The 22,275-nt window shown below is 54.4% G+C and overlaps 1 protein-coding gene across 1 annotated transcript in view; it reads right to left on the bottom strand.

The window, feature by feature from the left end:
- LOC138567893 (transmembrane 4 L6 family member 5-like) overlaps window positions 1-22,275 on the bottom strand; it is a 70,346-nt gene that overhangs the window by 33,985 nt on the left and 14,086 nt on the right. The window contains exon 2 of the mRNA XM_069646393.1: window positions 16,334-16,399. Within this exon, the coding sequence (XP_069502494.1) occupies window positions 16,334-16,399 (66 nt within the window). The remainder of the gene's footprint in view (window positions 1-16,333; window positions 16,400-22,275) is intronic.

Genomic DNA, 22,275 nt, shown 5'->3' with positions numbered 1-22,275 from the left:
GGAGAGTCAGAGGGCTGGGGACAGAGAGGAGGAAGAGGAGAGTCAGAGGGCTCGGGAAAGAGAGGAGGAAGAAAGTCAGACGGCTGGGGACAGAGGTGAAGAGGAGAGTCAGAGGGTGGTAGACAGAGAAAAGGAGGGAAGTCAGAGGGATTATGATAGAGAGAAGGAGGAGAGTCAGAGCGATGGGGACAGAGAGAAGGAGGATAGTCAGAGGCATGGGGCAGAGAGTAGGAGGAGAGTCAGAGGGGTGCGAACAGAGAGAAAGAGGAGTGTCAGAGGGCTGAGGATAGAGACGAGGAGAAAAGACATAGGCATGGGGCAGAGAGGAGGAGGAGATTCAGAGGGCTACGGACAGAGAAGGAGGTGAGTCAGAGGGCTGAGGACAGAGAGAAGGAGGAGAGTCAGAGGGCTGGGGACAGAGAGAAGGAGGCGAGTCAGAGGGCTGGGGACAGAGGGAAGGGGGAGAGTCAGTGAGGTGGGGACAGAGAGAAGGAGGAGAGTCAGAGGGCTGGGGAGAGAGAGAAGGAGGAGAGTCAGAGGGCTGGGGACAGAGAGAAGGGGAGAGTCAGAGGGCTGGGGACAGAGAGGAGGAGGGGAGTCAGAGGGCTGCGGACAGAGAAAAGGGAGGAGAGTCAGAGGGCTGGGGACAGAAGTGGAGGAGAAGAGTCATAGGCATGGGGGCAGAGAGGACGAGGAAAGTCAGAGGGCTGCGAACCGAGAGAAGGAGGAGAGTCAGTGGGCTGCGGACAGAGAGAAGGAGGAGAGTCAGAGGCTGTGACAGAGAGAAGGAGGAGAGTCAGAGGGATGGGGGCAGAGAGGAGGAGGAGAGTCAGAGGGCTGCAGACAGAGAGAAGGAGGAGAGTCAGTGAGGTGGGGACAGTGAGAAGGAGGAGAGTCAGAGGGCTGCGGACAGAGGGAAGGAGGGGAGTCAGAGGCCTGGGGGCAGAGAGGAGGAGGAGGAGAGTCATAGGCATGGGGGCAGAGAGGAGGATGGGTGTCAGAGGACTGCAGACAGAGAGAAGGAGGAGAATCGGAGGGCTGCAGACAGAGAGAAGGAGGAGAGTCAGAGGGCTGGAGACAGAGAAAAGGAGGAGAGTCAGAGCGCTGGGGAGAGAGAGAAGGAAGAGAGTCAGAGGGCTGGGGACAGAGAGAAGGAGGAGAGTCAGAGGGCTGGGGACAGAGATGAGGAGGAGAGTCAGAGGGCTGCGGACAGAGAAAAAGGAGGAAAGTCAGACGGCTGGGGACAGAAGAGGAGGAGGAGAGTCATAGGCATGGGGCAGAGAGGAGGAGGAAAGTCAGAGGGCTGCAAACCGAGAGAAGGAGGAGAGTCACAGGGCTGCGGACAGAGAGAAGGAGGAGAGTCAGAGGCATGGGGACAGAGAGGAGGAGGAGAGTAAGAGGGCTGCGGACAGAGAGAAGGAGGCGAGTCAGAGGGCTGTGACAGAGAGAAGGAGGAGAGTCAGAGGGATGGGGCAGAGAGGAGGAGGAAAGTCAGAGGGCTGGGGACAGAGAGAAGGAGGAGAGTCAGAGGCATGGGGCAGAGAGTAGGAGGAGAATCAGAGGGCTGCGGACAGGGAGAAGGAGGAGTGTCAGAGGACTGGGGATAGAGAGGAGGAGGAAAGTCATAGGCATGGGGCAGAGAGTAGGAGGAGAGTCACAGGGTTGCGTACAGAGAGGAGGAGGAGATTCAGAGGGCTGCGGACAGAGAGAAGGAGGATAGTCAGAGGCATGGGGCAGAGAGTAGGAGGAGAGTCAGAGGGGTGCGAACAGAGAGAAAGAGGAGTGTCAGAGGGCTGAGGATAGAGACGAGGAGAAAAGTCATAGGCATGGGGCAGAGAGGAGGAGGAGATTCAGAGGGCTACGGACAGAGAAGGAGGTGAGTCAGAGGGCTGAGGACAGAGAGAAGGAGGAGAGTCAGAGGGCTGGGGACAGAGAGAAGGAGGCGAGTCAGAGGGCTGGGGACAGAGGGAAGGGGGAGAGTCAGTGAGGTGGGGACAGAGAGAAGGAGGAGAGTCAGAGGGCTGGGGAGAGAGAGAAGGAGGAGAGTCAGAGGGCTGGGGACAGAGAGAAGGGGAGAGTCAGAGGGCTGGGGACAGAGAGGAGGAGGGGAGTCAGAGGGCTGCGGACAGAGAAAAGGGAGGAGAGTCAGAGGGCTGGGGACAGAAGTGGAGGAGAAGAGTCATAGGCATGGGGGCAGAGAGGACGAGGAAAGTCAGAGGGCTGCGAACCGAGAGAAGGAGGAGAGTCAGAGGGCTGCGGACAGAGAGAAGGAGGAGAGTCAGAGGCTGTGACAGAGAGAAGGAGGAGAGTCAGAGGGATGGGGGCAGAGAGGAGGAGGAGAGTCAGAGGGCTGCAGACAGAGAGAAGGAGGAGAGTCAGTGAGGTGGGGACAGTGAGAAGGAGGAGAGTCAGAGGGCTGCGGACAGAGGGAAGGAGGGGAGTCAGAGGCCTGGGGGCAGAGAGGAGGAGGAGGAGAGTCATAGGCATGGGGGCAGAGAGGAGGATGGGTGTCAGAGGACTGCAGACAGAGAGAAGGAGGAGAATCGGAGGGCTGCAGACAGAGAGAAGGAGGAGAGTCAGAGGGCTGGAGACAGAGAAAAGGAGGAGAGTCAGAGCGCTGGGGAGAGAGAGAAGGAAGAGAGTCAGAGGGCTGGGGACAGAGAGAAGGAGGAGAGTCAGAGGGCTGGGGACAGAGATGAGGAGGAGAGTCAGAGGGCTGCGGACAGAGAAAAAGGAGGAAAGTCAGACGGCTGGGGACAGAAGAGGAGGAGGAGAGTCATAGGCATGGGGCAGAGAGGAGGAGGAAAGTCAGAGGGCTGCAAACCGAGAGAAGGAGGAGAGTCACAGGGCTGCGGACAGAGAGAAGGAGGAGAGTCAAAGGCATGGGGACAGAGAGGAGGAGGAGAGTAAGAGGGCTGCGGACAGAGAGAAGGAGGTGAGTCAGAGGGCAGTGACAGAGAGAAGGAGGAGAGTCAGAGGGATGGGGCAGAGAGGAGGAGGAGAGTAAGAGGGCTGCGGACAGAGAGTAGGAGGAGAATCAGAGGGCTGCGGACAGGGAGAAGGAGGAGTGTCAGAGGACTGGGGATAGAGAGGAGGAGGAAAGTCATAGGCATGGGGCAGAGAGTAGGAGGAGAGTCACAGGGTTGCGTACAGAGAGGAGGAGGAGATTCAGAGGGCTGCGGACAGAGAGAAGGAGATGAGTCAGAGGGCTGAGGACAGAGAGAAGGAGATGAGTCAGAGGGCTGCAGACAGAGAAAACGGAGGAGAGTCAGAGGGCTGGGGACAGAAGAGGAGGAGAAGAGTCATAGGAATGGGGGCAGAGAGGAAGAGGAAAGTCAGTGGGCTGCGAACCGAGAGAACGAGGAGAGTCAGAGGGCTGCAGACAGAGAGAAGGAGGAGAGTCAGAGGCATTGAGACAGAGAGGAGGAGGAGAGTCAATGAGGTGGGGACAGAGAGAAGGAGGAGAGTCAGATGGCTGGGGACAGAGAGAAGGAGGAGAGTCAGAGGCATGGGGGCAGAGAGGAGGAGGGGTGTCAGAGGACTGCGGACAGAGAGAAGGAGGAGAGTCAGAGGGCTGCAGACAGAGAGCAGGAGGAGAGTCAGAGGGCTGGGCACAGAGAGAAGGAGGAGAGTCAGAGGGCTGCGGACAGAGAGAAGGAGGAGAGTCAGAGGGCTGGGGGCAGAAAGGAGGAGGAGAGTCAGAGGCATGGGGGCAGATAGAAGGAGGAGAGTCAGAGGGCTGTGGACAGAGAGAAGGAGGAGAGTCAGAGGGCTGGGGCAGAGAGGAGGAGGAGAGTCAGAGGGCTGGGGGCAGAGAGGAGGATGAGAGTCAGAGGGCTGGGGGAAGAAAGGAGGAGGAGAGTAAGAGGCATGGGGGCAGAGAGAAGGAGGAGAGTCACAGGGCTGCGGACAGAGAGAAGGAGGAGATTCAGAAGCATGGGGCAGAGAGGAGAGCCATGGGGCTGGGGACAGAGAGGAGGAATAGGAGAGTCAGAGGGCTCGGGAAAGAGAGGAGGAAGAGAGTCAGAGGGCTGGGGACAGAGGTGAAGAGGAGAGTCAGAGGGTGGTAGACAGAGAAAAGGAGGGAAGTCAGAGGGATTGGGATAGAGAGAAGGAGGAGAGTCAGAGCGATGGGGACAGAGAGAAGGAGGATAGTCAGAGGCATGGGACAGAGAGTAGGAGGAGAGTCAGAGGGTTGCGTACAGAGAGGAGGAGGAGATTCAGAGGGCTACGGACAGAGGGAAGGGGGAGAGTTAGTGAGGTGGGGACAGAGAGAAGGAGGAGAGTCAGAGGGCTGGGGAGAGAGAGAAGGAGGAGAGTCAGAGGGCTGGGGACAGAGAGAAGGGGAGAGTCAGAGGGCTGGGGACAGAGAGAAGGAGGGGAGTCAGAGGGCTGCGGACAGAGAAAAGGGAGGAGAGTCAGAGGGCTGGGGACAGAAGCGGAGGAGAAGAGTCATAGGCATGGGGGCAGAGAGGAGGAGGAAAGTCAGAGGGCTGTGAACCGAGAGAAGGAGGAGAGTCAGAGGGCTGCGGACAGAGAGAAGGAGGAGAGTCAGAGGCTGTGACAGAGAGAAGGAGGAGAGTCAGAGGGATGGGGGCAGAGAGGAGGAGGAGAGTCAGAGTGCTGTGGACAGCCTCACAGGTCTGGGGACAGAGAGGAGGAGGAGAGTCAGAGGCCTGGGGACAGAGAGGAGGAGGAGAGTCAGAGGCCTGGGGACAGAGAGGAGGAGGAGAGTCGGAGTGCTGGGGACAGAGAGAAGGAGCAGAGTCAGAGGGCTTGGGACAGAGAGAAGGAGCAGAGTCAGAGGGCTGGGGACAGAGAGAAGGGGCAGAGTCAGAGGGCTGGGGACAGAGACGAGGAGGAGAGGAAGAGGAGAGACAGAGTGCTGCAGACAGAGAGAAGGAGGAGAGTCAGAGGGCTGTGGACAGAGAGAAGGGGGAGAGTCAGAGAACCAAGGCGCATAGACAAAGAGGGTAGCAGAGACAGCAGGACTGAGACATGGAGAAAATGAGCAAGGAACTGCAATATATAGGGCGGCCAGATTGCTGGGGATCGAGGTATGGAGCTAAATGAAGCTACAGGGCAGAGGTATGGAAGGAATCAGAGGCCTGATTTATAAAGATATGGGGAGCTATCCGAGGACCTACAAGCAGAGATATGGAAGAGAGTCCGAGTGATGGGGACAGAGAGAAGGAGCAGAGTCAGAGGGCTGGGGACAGAGAGGAGGATCAGAGTCAGAGGGCTCGGAGGACAGAGAGAAGGAGCAGAATCAGAGGGCTGGGGACAGAGACGAGGAGGAGAGTCAGAGGGCTGGGGACAGAGACGAGGAGGAGAGTCAGAGGGTTGCGTACAGAGAGGAGGAGGAGATTCAGAGGGCTACGGACAGAGAAGGAGGTGAGTCAGAGGGCTGAGGACAGAGAGAAGGAGGAGAGTCAGAGGGCTGGGGACAGAGAGAAGGAGGGGAGTAAGAGGGCTGGAGACAGAGAGAAGAGGGGGAGTCAGAGGGTTGCGTACAGAGAGGAGGAGGAGAGTCAGAGGGCTGCAGACAGAGAGAAGGAGGAGAGTCAGTGAGGTGGGGACAGAGAGAAGAAGGAGAGTCATAGGCATGGGGGCAGAGAGGAGGAGGAAAGTCAGAGGGCTGCGACCCGAGAGAAGGAGGAGAGTCAGAGGGCTGCGGACAGAGAGAAGGAGGAGAGTCAGAGGCTGTGACAGAGAGAAGGAGGAGAGTCAGAGAGATGGGGGCAGAGAGGAGGAGAGTCAGAGGGCTGCAGACAGAGAGAAGGAGGAGAGTCAGTGAGGTGGGGACAGTGAGAAGGAGGAGAGTCAGAGGGCTGTGGACAGAGAGAAGGAGGGGAGTCAGAGGCATGGGGGCAGAGAGGAGGAGGAGGAGAGTCATAGGCATGGGGGCAGAGAGGAGGAGGGGTGTCAGAGGACTGCGGACAGAGAGAAGGAGGAGAGTCGGAGGGCTGCAGACAGAGAGAAGGAGCAGAGTCAGAGGGCTGGAGACAGAGAAAAGGAGGAGAGTCAGAGCGCTGGGGACAGAGAGAAGGAAGAGAGTCAGAGGGCTGGGGACAGAGAGGAGGAGGAGAGTCAAAGGGCTGCGGGCAGAGAAAAAGGAGGAGAGTCAGCGGGCTGGGGACAGAGAGAATTAGGAGAGTCAGAGTGCTGCGGACAGAGAGAAGGAGGAGAGTCAGAGGCATGGGGGCAGAGAGGAGGAGGAGAGTCAGAGGACTGGGGACAGAGATAAGGAGGAGAGTCAGAGGGCTGTGGACAGAGAGAAGGAGGAGAGTCAGAGGGCTGGGGACAGATATAAGGAGGAGAGTCAGAGGGCTGGGGCAGAGAGGAGGAGGAGAGTCAGAGGGCTGGGGGCAGAGAGGAGGAGGAGGATTGTCAGAAGGCTGGGGGAAGAAAGGAGGAGGAGAGTCAGAGGCATGGGGCAGAGAGAAGGAGGAGAGTCACAGGGCTGCGGAGAGAGAGAAGGAGGAGAGTCAGAAGCATGGGGCAGAGAGGAGAGTCAGAGGGCTGGGGACAGAGAGGAGGAAGAGGAGAGTCAGAGGGCTCGGGAAAGAGAGGAGGAAGAGAGTCAGACGGCTGGGGACAGAGGTGAAGAGGAGAGTCAGAGGGTGGTAGACAGAGAAAAGGAGGGAAGTCAGAGGGATTATGATAGAGAGAAGGAGGAGAGTCAGAGCGATGGGGACAGAGAGAAGGAGGATAGTCAGAGGCATGGGGCAGAGAGTAGGAGGAGAGTCAGAGGGGTGCGAACAGAGAGAAAGAGGAGTGTCAGAGGGCTGAGGATAGAGACGAGGAGAAAAGTCATAGGCATGGGGCAGAGAGTAGGAGGAGAGTCAGAGGGTTGCGTACAGAGAGGAGGAGGAGATTCAGAGGGCTACGGACAGAGAAGGAGGTGAGTCAGAGGGCTGAGGACAGAGAGAAGGAGGAGAGTCAGAGGGCTGGGGACAGAGAGAAGGAGGAGAGTCAGAGGGCTGGGGACAGAGGGAAGGGGGAGAGTCAGAGGGCTGCGGACAGAGAGAAGGAGGAGAGTCAGAGGCTGTGACAGAGAGAAGGAGGAGAGTCAGAGGGATGGGGGCAGAGAGGAGGAGGAGAGTCAGAGGGCTGCAGACAGAGAGGAGGTGGAGAGTCAGTGAGGTGGGGACAGTGAGAAGGAGGAGAGTCAGAGGGCTGCGGACAGAGGGAAGGAGGGGAGTCAGAGGCTTGGGGGCAGAGAGGAGGAGGAGGAGAGTCATAGGCATGGGGGCAGAGAGGAGGATGGGTGTCAGAGGACTGCAGACAGAGAGAAGGAGGAGAATCGGAGGGCTGCAGACAGAGAGAAGGAGGAGAGTCAGAGGGCTGGAGACAGAGAAAAGGAGGAGAGTCAGAGCGCTGGGGAGAGAGAGAAGGAAGAGAGTCAGAGGGCTGGGGACAGAGAGAAGGAGGAGAGTCAGAGGGCTGGGGACAGAGATGAGGAGGAGAGTCAGAGGGCTGCGGACAGAGAAAAAGGAGGAAAGTCAGACGGCTGGGGACAGAAGAGGAGGAGGAGAGTCATAGGCATGGGGCAGAGAGGAGGAGGAAAGTCAGAGGGCTGCAAACCGAGAGAAGGAGGAGAGTCACAGGGCTGCGGACAGAGAGAAGGAGGAGAGTCAGAGGCATGGGGACAGAGAGGAGGAGGAGAGTAAGAGGGCTGCGGACAGAGAGAAGGAGGCGAGTCAGAGGGCTGTGACAGAGAGAAGGAGGAGAGTCAGAGGGATGGGGCAGAGAGGAGGAGGAGAGTCAGAGGGCTGCAGACAGAGAGAAGGAGGAGAGTCAGTGAGGTGGGGACAGTGAGAAGGAGGAGAGTCAGAGGGCTGCGGACAGAGGGAAGGAGGGGAGTCAGAGGCCTGGGGGCAGAGAGGAGGAGGAGGAGAGTCATAGGCATGGGGGCAGAGAGGAGGAGGGGTGTCAGAGGACTGCGGACAGAGAGAAGGAGGAGAGTCGGAGGGCTGCAGACAGAGAGAAGGAGCAGAGTCAGAGGGCTGGAGACAGAGAAAAGGAGGAGAGTCAGAGCGCTGGGGACAGAGAGAAGGAAGAGAGTCAGAGGGCTGGGGACAGAGAGGAGGAGGAGAGTCAAAGGGCTGCGGGCAGAGAAAAAGGAGGAGAGTCAGAGGGCTGGGGACAGAGAGAATTAGGAGAGTCAGAGTGCTGCGGACAGAGAGAAGGAGGAGAGTCAGAGGCATGGGGGCAGAGAGGAGGAGGAGAGTCAGAGGGCTGGGGACAGAGATAAGGAGGAGAGTCAGAGGGCTGTGGACAGAGAGAAGGAGGAGAGTCAGAGGGCTGGGGACAGAGATAAGGAGGATAGTCAGAGGGCTGGGGCAGAGAGGAGGAGGAGAGTCAGAGGGCTGGGGGCAGAGAGGAGGAGGAGGATTGTCAGAAGGCTGGGGGAAGAAAGGAGGAGGAGAGTCAGAGGCATGGGGCAGAGAGAAGGAGGAGAGTCACAGGGCTGCGGAGAGAGAGAAGGAGGAGAGTCAGAAGCATGGGGCAGAGAGGAGAGTCAGAGGGCTGGGGACAGAGAGGAGGAAGAGGAGAGTCAGAGGGCTCGGGAAAGAGAGGAGGAAGAGAGTGAGACGGCTGGGGACAGAGGTGAAGAGGAGAGTCAGAGGGTGGTAGACAGAGAAAAGGAGGGAAGTCAGAGGGATTATGATAGAGAGAAGGAGGAGAGTCAGAGCGATGGGGACAGAGAGAAGGAGGATAGTCAGAGGCATGGGGCAGAGAGTAGGAGGAGAGTCAGAGGGGTGCGAACAGAGAGAAGGAGGAGTGTCAGAGGGCTGAGGATAGAGACGAGGAGAAAAGTCATAGGCATGGGGCAGAGAGTAGGAGGAGAGTCAGAGGGTTGCGTACAGAGAGGAGGAGGAGATTCAGAGGGCTACGGACAGAGAAGGAGGTGAGTCAGAGGGCTGAGGACAGAGCGAAGGAGGAGAGTCAGAGGGCTGGGGACAGAGAGAAGGAGGAGAGTCAGAGGCTGTGACAGAGAGAAGGAGGAGAGTCAGAGGGATGGGGGCAGAGAGGAGGAGGAGAGTCAGAGGGCTGCAGACAGAGAGAAGGAGGAGAGTCAGTGAGGTGGGGACAGTGAGAAGGAGGAGAGTCAGAGGGCTGCGGACAGAGGGAAGGAGGGGAGTCAGAGGCCTGGGGGCAGAGAGGAGGAGGAGGAGAGTCATAGGCATGGGGGCAGAGAGGAGGATGGGTGTCAGAGGACTGCAGACAGAGAGAAGGAGGAGAATCGGAGGGCTGCAGACAGAGAGAAGGAGGAGAGTCAGAGGGCTGGAGACAGAGAAAAGGAGGAGAGTCAGAGCGCTGGGGAGAGAGAGAAGGAAGAGAGTCAGAGGGCTGGGGACAGAGAGAAGGAGGAGAGTCAGAGGGCTGGGGACAGAGATGAGGAGGAGAGTCAGAGGGCTGCGGACAGAGAAAAAGGAGGAAAGTCAGACGGCTGGGGACAGAAGAGGAGGAGGAGAGTCATAGGCATGGGGCAGAGAGGAGGAGGAAAGTCAGAGGGCTGCAAACCGAGAGAAGGAGGAGAGTCACAGGGCTGCGGACAGAGAGAAGGAGGAGAGTCAGAGGCATGGGGACAGAGAGGAGGAGGAGAGTCAGAGGGCTGTGACAGAGAGAAGGAGGAGAGTCAGAGGGATGGGGCAGAGAGGAGGAGGAAAGTCAGAGGGCTGGGGACAGAGAGGAGGATCAGAGTCAGAGGGCTCGGAGGACAGAGAGAAGGAGCAGAATCAGAGGGCTGGGGACAGAGACGAGGAGGAGAGTCAGAGGGCTGGGGACAGAGACGAGGAGGAGAGTCAGAGGGTTGCGTACAGAGAGGAGGAGGAGATTCAGAGGGCTACGGACAGAGAAGGAGGTGAGTCAGAGGGCTGAGGACAGAGAGAAGGAGGAGAGTCAGAGGGCTGGGGACAGAGAGAAGGAGGAGAGTAAGAGGGCTGGAGACAGAGAGAAGAGGGAGAGTCAGAGGGTTGCGTACAGAGAGGAGGAGGAGAGTCAGAGGGCTGCAGACAGAGAGAAGGAGGAGAGTCAGTGAGGTGGGGAAAGAGAGAAGAAGGAGAGTCATAGGCATGGGGGCAGAGAGGAGGAGGAAAGTCAGAGGGCTGCGAACCGAGAGAAGGAGGAGAGTCAGAGGGCTGCGGACAGAGAGAAGGAGGAGAGTCAGAGGCTGTGACAGAGAGAAGGAGGAGAGTCAGAGAGATGGGGCAGAGAGGAGGAGGAGACTCAGAGGGCTGCAGACAGAGAGAAGGAGGATAGTCAGTGAGGTGGGGACAGTGAGAAGGAGGAGAGTCAGAGGGCTGTGGACAGAGAGAAGGAGGGGAGTCAGAGGCATGGGGGCAGAGAGGAGGAGGAGGAGAGTCATAGGCATGGGGGCAGAGAGGAGGAGGGGTGTCAGAGGACTGCGGACAGAGAGAAGGAGGAGAGTCGGAGGGCTGCAGACAGAGAGAAGGAGCAGAGTGAGAGGGCTGGAGACAGAGAAAAGGAGGAGAGTCAGAGCGCTGGGGACAGAGAGAAGGAAGAGAGTCAGAGGGCTGGGGACAGAGAGGAGGAGGAGAGTCAAAGGGCTGCGGGCAGAGAAAAAGGAGGAGAGTCAGAGGGCTGGGGACAGAGAGAATTAGGAGAGTCAGAGTGCTGGGGACAGAGAGAAGGAGGAGAGTCAGAGGGCTGGGGACAGAGAGGAGGAGGAGAGTCAGAGGGCTGCGGACAGAGAAAAAGGAGGAGAGTCAGAGGGCTGCGGACAGAGAGAAGGAGGAGAGTCAGAGGCATGGGGGCAGAGAGGAGGAGGAGAGTCAGAGGGCTGGGGACAGAGATAATGAGGAGAGTCAGAGGGCTGTGGACAGAGAGAAGGAGGAGAGTCAGAGGGCTGGGGACAGAGATAAGGAGGAGAGTCTGAGGGCTGGGGCAGAGAGGAGGAGGAGAGTCAGAGGGCTGGGGGCAGAGAGGAGGAGGATTGTCAGAAGGCTGGGGGAAGAAAGGAGGAGGAGAGTCAGAGGCATGGGGCAGAGAGAAGGAGGAGAGTCACAGGGCTGCGGACAGAGAGAAGGAGGAGAGTCAGAAGCATGGGGCAGAGAGGAGAGTCAGAGGGCTGGGGAAAGAGAGGAGGAAGAAAGTCAGACGGCTGGGGACAGAGGTGAAGAGGAGAGTCAGAGGGTGGTAGACAGAGAAAAGGAGGGAAGTCAGAGGGATTATGATAGAGAGAAGGAGGAGAGTCAGAGCGATGGGGACAGAGAGAAGGAGGATAGTCAGAGGCATGGGGCAGAGAGTAGGAGGAGAGTCAGAGGGGTGCGAACAGAGAGAAAGAGGAGTGTCAGAGGGCTGAGGATAGAGACGAGGAGAAAAGTCATAGGCATGGGGCAGAGAGTAGGAGGAGAGTCAGAGGGTTGCGTACAGAGAGGAGGAGGAGATTCAGAGGGCTACGGACAGAGAAGGAGGTGAGTCAGAGGGCTGAGGACAGAGAGAAGGAGGAGAGTCAGAGGGCTGGGGACAGAGAGAAGGAGGCGAGTCAGAGGGCTGGGGACAGAGGGAAGGGGGAGAGTCAGTGAGGTGGGGACAGAGAGAAGGAGGAGAGTCAGAGGGCTGGGGAGAGAGAGAAGGAGGAGAGTCAGAGGGCTGGGGACAGAGAGAAGGGGAGAGTCAGAGGGCTGGGGACAGAGAGGAGGAGGGGAGTCAGAGGGCTGCGGACAGAGAAAAGGGAGGAGAGTCAGAGGGCTGGGGACAGAAGTGGAGGAGAAGAGTCATAGGCATGGGGGCAGAGAGGACGAGGAAAGTCAGAGGGCTGCGAACCGAGAGAAGGAGGAGAGTCAGAGGGCTGCGGACAGAGAGAAGGAAGAGAGTCAGAGGCTGTGACAGAGAGAAGGAGGAGAGTCAGAGGGATGGGGGCAGAGAGGAGGAGGAGAGTCAGAGGGCTGCAGACAGAGAGAAGGAGGAGAGTCAGTGAGGTGGGGACAGTGAGAAGGAGGAGAGTCAGAGGGCTGCGGACAGAGGGAAGGAGGGGAGTCAGAGGCCTGGGGGCAGAGAGGAGGAGGAGGAGAGTCATAGGCATGGGGGCAGAGAGGAGGATGGGTGTCAGAGGACTGCAGGCAGAGAGAAGGAGGAGAATCGGAGGGCTGCAGACAGAGAGAAGGAGGAGAGTCAGAGGGCTGGAGACAGAGAAAAGGAGGAGAGTCAGAGCGCTGGGGAGAGAGAGAAGGAAGAGAGTCAGAGGGCTGGGGACAGAGAGAAGGAGGAGAGTCAGAGGGCTGGGGACAGAGATGAGGAGGAGAGTCAGAGGGCTGCGGACAGAGAAAAAGGAGGAAAGTCAGACGGCTGGGGACAGAAGAGGAGGAGGAGAGTCATAGGCATGGGGCAGAGAGGAGAAGGAAAGTCAGAGGGCTGCAAACCGAGAGAAGGAGGAGAGTCACAGGGCTGCGGACAGAGAGAAGGAGGAGAGTCAGAGGCATGGGGACAGAGAGGAGGAGGAGAGTAAGAGGGCTGCGGACAGAGAGAAGGAGGCGAGTCAGAGGGCTGTGACAGAGAAGGAGGAGAGTCAGAGGGATGGGGCAGAGAGGTGGAGGAAAGTCAGAGGGCTGTGGACAGAGAGAAGGAGGAGAGTCATAGGCATGGGGCAGAGAGTAGGAGGAGAGTCACAGGGTTGCGTACAGAGAGGAGGAGGAGATTCAGAGGGCTGCGGACAGAGAGAAGGAGATGAGTCAGAGGGCTGAGGACAGAGAGAAGGAGGAGAGTCAGAGGGCTGGGGACAGAGAGAAGGAGGAGAGTCAGAGGGCTGTGGACAGAGAGAAGGAGGTGCGTCGGAGGGCTGAGGAGGGGAGAGTCAGAGGGCTGCAGACAGAGAAAACGGAGGAGAGTCAGAGGGCTGGGGACAGAAGAGGAGGAGAAGAGTCATAGGAATGGGGGCAGAGAGGAAGAGGAAAGTCAGAGGGCTGCGAACCGAGAGAACGAGGAGAGTCAGAGGGCTGCAGACAGAGAGAAGGAGGAGAGTCAGAGGCATGGAGACAGAGAGGAGGAGGAGAGTCAATGAGGTGGGGACAGAGAGAAGGAGGAGAGTCAGATGGCTGGGGACAGAGAGAAGGAGGAGAGTCAGAGGCATGGGGGCAGAGAGGAGGAGGGGTGTCAGAGGACTGCGGACAGAGAGAAGGAGGAGAGTCAGAGGGCTGCGGACAGAGAGAAGGAGGAGAGTCAGAGGGCTGGGCACAGAGAGAAGGAGGAGAGTCAGAGGGTGGTAGACAGAGAAAAGGAGGGAAGTCAGAGGGATTGGGATAGAGAGAAGGAGGAGAGTCAGAGCGATGGGGACAGAGAGAAGGAGGATAGTCAGAGGGCTAGGGACAGAGTGGATGGGTAGAGTCAGAGGGCTGGGGACAGAGAGAAGGAGGAGACTCTAAGGGCTTGAGACAGAGAAGAGGAGAAGCGTCAAAGGGCTCGGGACAGAGAGGAGGTTCAGTGTCAGAGGGCTGGGGACAGAGATGAGGAGAGTCAGAGAGCTGGGGCAGAGGGAAAGAGAAGAGTCAGAGGGCTGCAGACAGAGAGAAGATCGGGAGTCAGAGGGCTTGGGACGGAGAGAAAGAGAAGAGTCAGAGAGCTAGGGAAAGAAAGGAGGAGGAGAGTCAGAGGGCTTGTGACAGAGAGGAGGAGGAGAGTCAGAGGGCTGGGGACAGAGAGGAGGAAGGGAGTCAAAGGGCTGGGGATAGAGAGGAGGAGTAGAGTCAGAGGGCTGGGGGCAGAAAGGAGGAGGAGAGTCAGAGGCATGGGGGTAGATAAAAGGAGGAGAGTCAGAGCGCTGTGGACAGAGAGAAGGAGGAGAGTCAGAGGGCTGGGGACAGAGAGAAGGAGGAGAGTCAGAGGGCTGTGTCAGAGAGGAGGAGGAGAGTCAGAGGGCTGGGGGCAGAGAGGAGGAGGAGAGTCAGAGGGCTGGGCGAAGAAAGGAGGAGGAGAGTCAGAGGCATGGGGGCAGAGAGAAGGAGGAGAGTCACAGGGCTGCAGACAGAGAGAAGGAGGAGAGTCAGAAGCATGGGGCAGAGAGGAGAGTCAGAGGGCTGGGGACAGAGAGGAGGAAGCAGAGAGTCAGAGGGCTCGGGAAAGAGAGGAGGAAGAGAGTCAGAGGGCTGGGGACAGAGGTGAAGAGGAGAGTCAGAGGGTGGTAGACAGAGAAAAGGAGGGAAGTCAGAGGGATTGGGATAGAGAGAAGGAGGAGAGTCAGAGCGATGGGGACAGAGAGAAGGAGGATAGTCAGAGGGCTAGGGACAGAGTGGATGGGTAGTCAGAGGGCTGGGGACAGAGAGAAGGAGGAGACTCTAAGGGCTTGAGACAGAGAAGAGGAGAAGCGTCAAAGGGCTCGGGACAGAGAGGAGGTTCAGTGTCAGAGGGCTGGGGACAGAGATGAGGAGAGTCAGAGAGCTGGGGCAGAGGGAAAGAGAAGAGTCAGAGGGCTGCAGACAGAGAGAAGATCGGGAGTCAGAGGGCTTGGGACGGAGAGAAGGAGAAGAGTCAGAGAGCTAGGGAAATAAAGGAGGAGGAGAGTCAGAGGGCTTGTGACAGAGAGGAGGAAGGGAGTCAAAGGGCTGGGGATAGAGAGGAGGAGTAGAGTCAGGGGGCTGGGACAGAGAGGAGGGGCTGAGTCTGGGGGCTGGGGCAGAGAGGAGGAGAAGAATCAGGGGGCTGGGGACAGAGAGGAGGAGGGGAGTCAGAGGCCTCGGCAGAGAAATAGAGTGGATCAGATGGCTGGAGACAGAGATATTAAGGAGAGTCAGAGGGCTGCGCAGAGATATCGAGGGGAGTCAAAGGCCCTGGGACAGATATATAGTGGGAGCCTAATGACTGAAATATGAAGGGGAGTGAGAGGCTGAATGGCTTTGATATAGAGGGCAGTCAGCAAGCTTGGGACAGAGCTTTGGGGAATCTGGGAATGAGACAGGGACAGAGAAATGTAGAGAAATTAAGCCCAATGGGCTGATATGTGGAGGGAGTCACAGTGCCGGTGACTAAGGAAAGAGGGTTGTAGGTCATCTGCTCGAAAACAAAAGGATCGAATGCCTTTTGATCGACAGTGAAATGGTGGAACAAAAGGGTTGTTTTTTTATTTTATTTTTATGGGGGGGTTCCCCCCACCCCCCGTTTTCTTTATTAGAATTTTTTTTTTACAAACCCAAACAAAAAAATATATATAAATAAATAAATAAAAGAATTCGACCTTTTTTTTCGACCATTTGACTATCGATAAAATGGTCATTTGATCAAATGTTTTCGACCATTTGACTGGACAGCAGGAAAGAGCAGTCAGAGAACCAGCAGACAGAGGTCTGGAGAAGAATGAGAGGGCTGGAGTCAGTGGACTGGAGGAGTGCCAGAGTGTTGGAGACAGAGGACTGGAGGAAAGCCAGAGAGCTGGAGACAGAGGACCGGAGGAGAATCAGAGGGCTGGGGAGAGAGGACTGGGGGAGAGGGTGGAGACAGAGATACAGAGAAACAGAGGGCTGGAGACAGAGGACTGGAGACAGAGGACTGGAGGAGAGTGAGATGGATGGATACAGAGGTACAGAGAGCCAGAGTCCTGGAGACAGAGGACCGGAGGAGAACCAGAGGGCTGGGGACAGAGGACTGGGGGAGAGGGTGGAGACAGAGATACAGAGAAACAGAGGGCTGGAGACAGAGGACTGGAGGAGAGTGAGATGGATGGATACAGAGGCACAGAGAGCCAGAGGGCTGGAGACAGAACACTGGAGGAGAACCAGAGGGCTGGGGACAGAGGACTGGGGGAGAGGGTGGAGACAGAGATACAGAGAAACTGGGGGCTGGAGACAGAGGACTGGAGGAGAGTGAGATGGATGGATACAGAGGTACAGAGAGCCAGAGGGCTGGAGACAGAGGACTGGAGGAGAGTGAGATGGATGGAGACAGAGGTACAGAGAGCCAGAGGGCTGGAGACAGAGGACTGGAGGAGAGTGATATGGATGGCTACAGAGGTACAGAGAGCCAGAGGGCTGGAGACAGAGGACTGGAGGAGAACCACAGGGCTGGGGACAGAGGACTGGGGGAGAGGGTGGAGACAGAGATACAGAGAAACAGAGGGCTGGAGACAGAGGACTGGAGGAGAGTGAGATGGATGGAGACAGAGGTACAGAGAGCCAGAGGGCTGGAGACAGAGGACTGGAGGAGAGTGAGATGGATGGAGACAGAGGTACAGAAAGCCAGAGGGCTGGAGGCAGAGGTCTAGTGGAGAGTGAAAGCGTTACACATCGAGCTATGGAGGAAACCAGAGGGCTGTGGAAAATGGAACAGAGAGGTGTACTCCCAATATGACACAGGGGAAGGAATGGGACACACTCACCCCGCAGCGGTTGGCACAACATCCCTTCTTTCCTGTCGCCTGGATGTGGATAGCAGGAATCAGGATCTGGTCAAAAGATATGGGGATGAAAAGAATTAATTCTAGCTTCCAGGTAAATGAGACACTATATCCAATTTAACATGATCATTGGGTTCCATGTGTTAATATCCCTGCAACAATATTGCCATACAAAAATATTGCCATATTATTGCAGCGATATTAAGGCATGGAACCTGCGGGAGACATCCCAGCAACCCCCGTATTATTTTGAAAGGAATGGGGGCACCCCCGCATGCCCTGCTCCCAAAAAACCCTAATATTATCCTCACTAAAAATATTGCCTATGGCGGTCCCCGACGACCATATATACGGCAATATTTTTGGTGGGTATAATATTACCTGATTCCGATCATTGCCCACCATGCTATGATCGGAAGCTGGGCATAGCTGCTCTGTCCGGCTGTCGCCTGTGGTTCTGTATGTCTTCCTGGCTGTTTCCTGTGCCTTTGTCTGTCTTCTTCTGTGACTCTCCTCTGTGCACTAATCTGTGTTGGTGTACATGTCTATTTCTGGTTCTTCCTCTTGACATGTTCTATGTGAGAGTGTTTGTCATTATTATGTTTCCACACTGTTGTTCTTCTTCTTGGGCTGCTTTGTTCATATGTCCTCCTCTGTTTGTCATAGCGGTGCAAGGGATCACAACTGCAACCCCTGAGGTCTCCCTTGCTATCCCTGTGGTCTCCCTTGCTACCCCTAAAAAAAAAAAAATCTTTTTAACATTTCTTTTTTTTTTTAATGGAAGCTCCTTGGCTGGGGCCAGCCCCATGCAGTTCTTTGTTGCTGGAGTGGCTGGCTTTCTTGTTCAGGCCTCTTAAAAAACAGGGGATTGCACAAGTGTACCGCTTTGAACCGTGACCATAAAGAAGAAGGAATAGGAATAACAAATTCAGGGGGTGAGTCACTGATTTAGTCTGTTCTTAAACACCTAAAATTCACAATGCAGAAAAAAACATCCAAAAAGCATTTAGAGTACAATAAGCATCAATTTCGGACTATGTATTTTTCTTTTTGCAAATTGCAGTTCTAGCGTGTTTTTTTCTGCTGTTGTCTCTGTTATGATCATCAGACATTCCATCCCGGTGTCCTTGGTCACTTGACGAAATCCTTGTGCCTAAAATCTTATGTGCAGTGTAGGAATGTTTGACCAAAGCACATAAAGTGGCCCTTGATTTCATTGTGCCACAATGAATGCCTTGTAATCTGTCTATCTTTTATATCTGCATGGCATGCTGTTCAGGATGTTTGTTTGCATGTATAAGGTAACGAGTGCCCAGTGCACGGGATGCTGTGTGAGGCCAACCTCTGAAGCCCGATAAGTAGATTCATGCAGGATTGACATGTAGCAACTTTGCACCAGAAAAGCACATGAGCTGGCCTGCTGTTCCATCTGTTACCAGTTTAATGGTATCCACTACAGAGTGTATTTTGCTTCCTGACTTTGAGAACATTCAGACATGTAATTGCTCATTTTACTATAGCCGATAAGATAGCTATAACCGGTAAGATAGCTCAGTGGGTTGAGCGCTTGCTGCAGCGATGTGTGTGTGATCGGCAGGTTGAAGGTTTGAATCTGGGTTAGGCCAACTCAGCCTTTCATCCTTCTGAGGTTGATAAATGAGTACCAACACAGGTTCGGTGATATTGTGTTCATATTTGTCCAGAAGCCGGAGCTCAAAAAGACATCAAAAACCAGATCATATAGCGAGACCCTTGCTCGCACCAAACCACCAACGAACGTCAAAATCTAGAGGGCCTCGAAAGCCTAAGCATTCTACTACACCTAGAGAAAAAAGCAAAGTCCGTCAAGCAAAAAGAGAATTCATAAGACGCTCGGCCAGGACGACCAAGACTCGCTCTTTCACCCTGAAAAGCATCTGGAAAGAAGACTCCTCTTTCATCCTTAACAGGAAAACCATCTTAAAAATCCTGCACCTGGTCCCAGCACTAAAAACCCTATCTACAGACGACCTTACAATTGCGGAATTTCGAGACAAAAGGCAAGTAGACAGTGTCTACTTACACATACAGTCCGAAACCATTAAATCCGCCTTAACCAAGACAAAAAATAAACTGAGAGCCTTAGGATACGACATCACAGATTACATAAGCACTGAAGGCCACAATCCCAAAGACTACTCACCAAAATGCTTGGAGAGACGCTCCCGAGAAAAAAAGACGAAAGCCCAGGGTACCAACGATCCCACATATAGGAATGATCGGGCATCGTCACCACCTAACAGACGCCACACTAGATCCATCACGCGGAAACAGAACAAGGGCCACTGCCCGTGCTCCTTAGAATTGGAGAGAGTGCCGCCTGGCCCTCAGAAAAACTGGAACATCATCATTGAACAAGATACTTCATCAAAAGGAAACGAAAAGCTAAATCTGGACAGGAAGCAACGAAGCACAAAGGAAGACGGAAACCGCTGGGCCTGGTTGCCCAAAGTCCTATCAACAAAACACAGATCTTAGCAATTAAACAAAAGCCAGACAAACAAGGAGCACTCTGGCAACCCACCGATCACGGAACCAACCATCAACCTAACTTTGGGTTCCTGGAATACCCGAGGCTCACGCACCTGATGCACTCCTCTGACGTTAACTTGGGATCATCTGACATCTAGTGTTTCCAAGAAACATGGATCCAAAATAAACCATCGATAGAGGGCTACGCAATCACCTTTTCACCAGCCATAAGAGGAGCCTTAGGCAGACCAGGGCGGGATTACTGACAGCACTGAGAATTGGATCCAACTTCCACTTCATCAAAGTCATAAAGGAGGAACCGCATATTTTGGCAACTCTGATCCAGCGAGGTAGCAATCAACAAGGTGCAAATAAACAGAAGAAAACGACGTACCTACTAGTAAATCTGTATTGGAACCCGAAAGAAAGTGCAACAGAGCCCTTCCTATCGAAAATTGAAAACATCCTGAAGGACGCCTTATCAAATGACCTAGTTGACAGCATAATCATCTGCAGTGACTTAAACGTCAGGATCAGGAGGAAAGAACACGAAACTTCCAACCAAAACCAAACACGTTACAATTGCCAGAAAACTCCCTGGAAAGAGGAATGAAATGGGCTAACCTGATGAATACCTTCGACCTTCACAACGCCCACTTCTTGGGAAAAGTCCCTTACCCGGTAATTCCGACTTGGGAACTAGCAGGAAGGCGCGCTACCCTAGATCACGTCTACCTGTCTAGAAACCTTTTGCCACAAGTCAAAGGCTTCGAGATCATCAGAACACGCAATAGCGACCACAACCTCCTGAAAATGACGTGGTCAGCACCAAGTCTCGGAGCCCAGGAGACCTTGAGCGCCTTGAGAACAACCAATATGGAGACCTACGCAAACACCACCCGCCTAAGGTTGAAAGCCTCAACCATCAAGACATTAATTTCAAACTACTGTCAAGCAAAAGCCCAGCTCAACTCAAAAGAGGCAGGCCTCCTCACGGACTACTGCCCTCTACTTCAACCATACCAGATAAGGAAAACTGGTAACCAAAACAAATGGAAAACTCATCACCACAACAACCCGACCCTCAGAGAAAAAAGGCTGGAGATGAGACGAGCCAAAAGAAAGGCCAAAAGGTTTCCCTCAATCGCCAACATAGAAACAGCCAGGACGGTTGCTAAGGCCTACAAGAACTGGCTAAAAGGCTTCAAACTCCAGCTATACCAAGACGATTCTGAGCAAATTCTGTGAGTACTGGCTGCTAAGCAAACGAAGGCATTCTGGTCTCTGTTTAATTCTAAAAGCTCAACATGCGAGGACGCCTTATCAGCAAGCGTCCCAGAAGAAGCCTGGATCAGGCACTTTTCTGCCCTCTTCGATCCATTGGTCAAAGGGACAGAACCTGGGAAACACCGAAGCAACTGGTGGGACATAGATCCTGACCCAGCCTGCATCGAAGCCAAAATTAAGAAACTCAAATCGTCACGAGCACCCGGTCCTGACGGCGTGTCAAACATGGACTTAAAATCTAATCCAGAAAGCTGGTCAATCTTGATAGCAGAAATCTTTGAATCATGCACGGCAACCAGATCCATTCCGAAGTCCTGGAAGACAGCTAATGTCGTGCCAATTTACAAGTCAGGAGACCGTAGCGATCCTAGCAACTATCACCCGATAGCACTCCTTGACTGTATTGGCAAACTTTTCGGATCCTTCCTACTTGACAGTTTCAAAACCTGGATGCCTTCATCGGAAGGGTGGGATAATTTCCAAACTGGCTTAAAAAAAACCTGAACACCATGGCAAACATTTTCACCATCAACATCTTGAAGGCCAGAGTCCAGGAAGGGGCGCAGCCCCTGTGCATGGCCTTTATCGATTTATCTAAAGCATTCGACAAAGTAAACAGAGAGAAGCTTTGGTCAAAACTTGCACACTGGAACTGTCCCCTGTCCTTGTTGGATCCTATACAAGACCTCTACTCGGAAACATCAATGAGAGTCAGACACAATGGGACAGGGCTACTGTCTTCAGCAATCAACACAACTTGTGGAGTAAAGCAGGGATGCCCTTTGGCACCTGCACTTTACTACACCTACACCGGCGACTACCAACAAGCCGAAAGAAAAGTAAAAGCCTTCCCGCCCTCACTAGGGTCTGAAAAAGTCAGCAGACTACTTTACGCTGACGACATCATCCTAATCGACCAAACGAAGATAGGGCTCCAGCGAAAACTGGATAACTTGAACGAATACCTCCATATCAACGACCTGGAAAGCAACGCATTGAAAACTAAAGTGATGCGACTGACAAAAGCGGCCAAACGGAAAGAGGCATGGTTCTTCAACAACACCCGCCTTGAAGAGGTGGACGCCTTTAGATACCTGGGCACCATGTTCAGTAATAAAAGGAACGAGCAACCAATGCTAGACCTGTTGATAAACAAAACCAAAACCCTATCAAACCAATTGATCATCATGGACAAACAATTCGGCCGCTTTTCAGTAAAGGCGGCCACCAACTTCTACAGGATGAAAGTGGTACCAGCGCTTACATATGGCACAGCAGCTATGTTTGGCATTCCAGACGAAACTTGGCCGAAACTAGAGGGTTCACTTTGGAAAAAAGTCCTTCGACTGCCCACTTCGACCCCAATAACCTTGATAAGAAGAGAACTCGGACTCACTTCACTTCAAGGCATAATATCCATCAACAGTTTGATGTTCTACAGAGAAGTGCGATCATCTGTGGAGAAAATGTACACATTGATCCAGGAAGAAATTGAGAAAGGATCAAACAAAACAATCAAAACCTGGATAGAAAAAAACCAAGTCCTCCTAAAATCAATAGGTAGCTCAGAGGACGAGCTTCTCACTAACCCGGGAAAAACGACAAAAAAACTAAAAGAAGCAGACTGTTGCAATACCCAACAGACTGCAACTAATTACAAATCTGTGGACCATCTTCCACCCTTTGCCCAAAAACTAAATGAGCCCATCAGTTACCTACTGAAGTTCCCGAACAAGACATACCGCGCGACCTTTCTGAAAGCAAGATTGAACATCTTAAAGACAAACGAGGTCTTGAAAACCCGAGGCAAATCAACGTCCGACTCCTGTCGTTTCTGCCTGATCCAAAACTCAAAGGAGAGCCTGAAACACCTGATCCTACAATGCCCAGGGACTACGGGTAACAGAGACACTCACTTAGGTCACTTCTACTCAAACTTTTCAAGAATGGACGAGGACTATTGGTGGTCATACCTAATGAACAGGATAAATCGAAGACCAGTAATGGCAGTGGTAAACTTCCTACACAGTTTGAAGCTGGATGCCATCTGCGATCGGCTAGAAAGCCCCTGAAAGCACTTAGCCCTCTGGGACAAGCATCTGGAAAATGCACTTGGAAAAAAGGAT

Source organism: Ambystoma mexicanum, chromosome 1p (assembly GCF_040938575.1).
Source record: "Ambystoma mexicanum isolate Mex_15411 chromosome 1p, UKY_AmexF1_1, whole genome shotgun sequence".
NCBI lineage: Eukaryota > Metazoa > Chordata > Amphibia > Caudata > Ambystomatidae > Ambystoma > Ambystoma mexicanum.
This window is presented reverse-complemented; position numbering and strand designations above follow the sequence as displayed.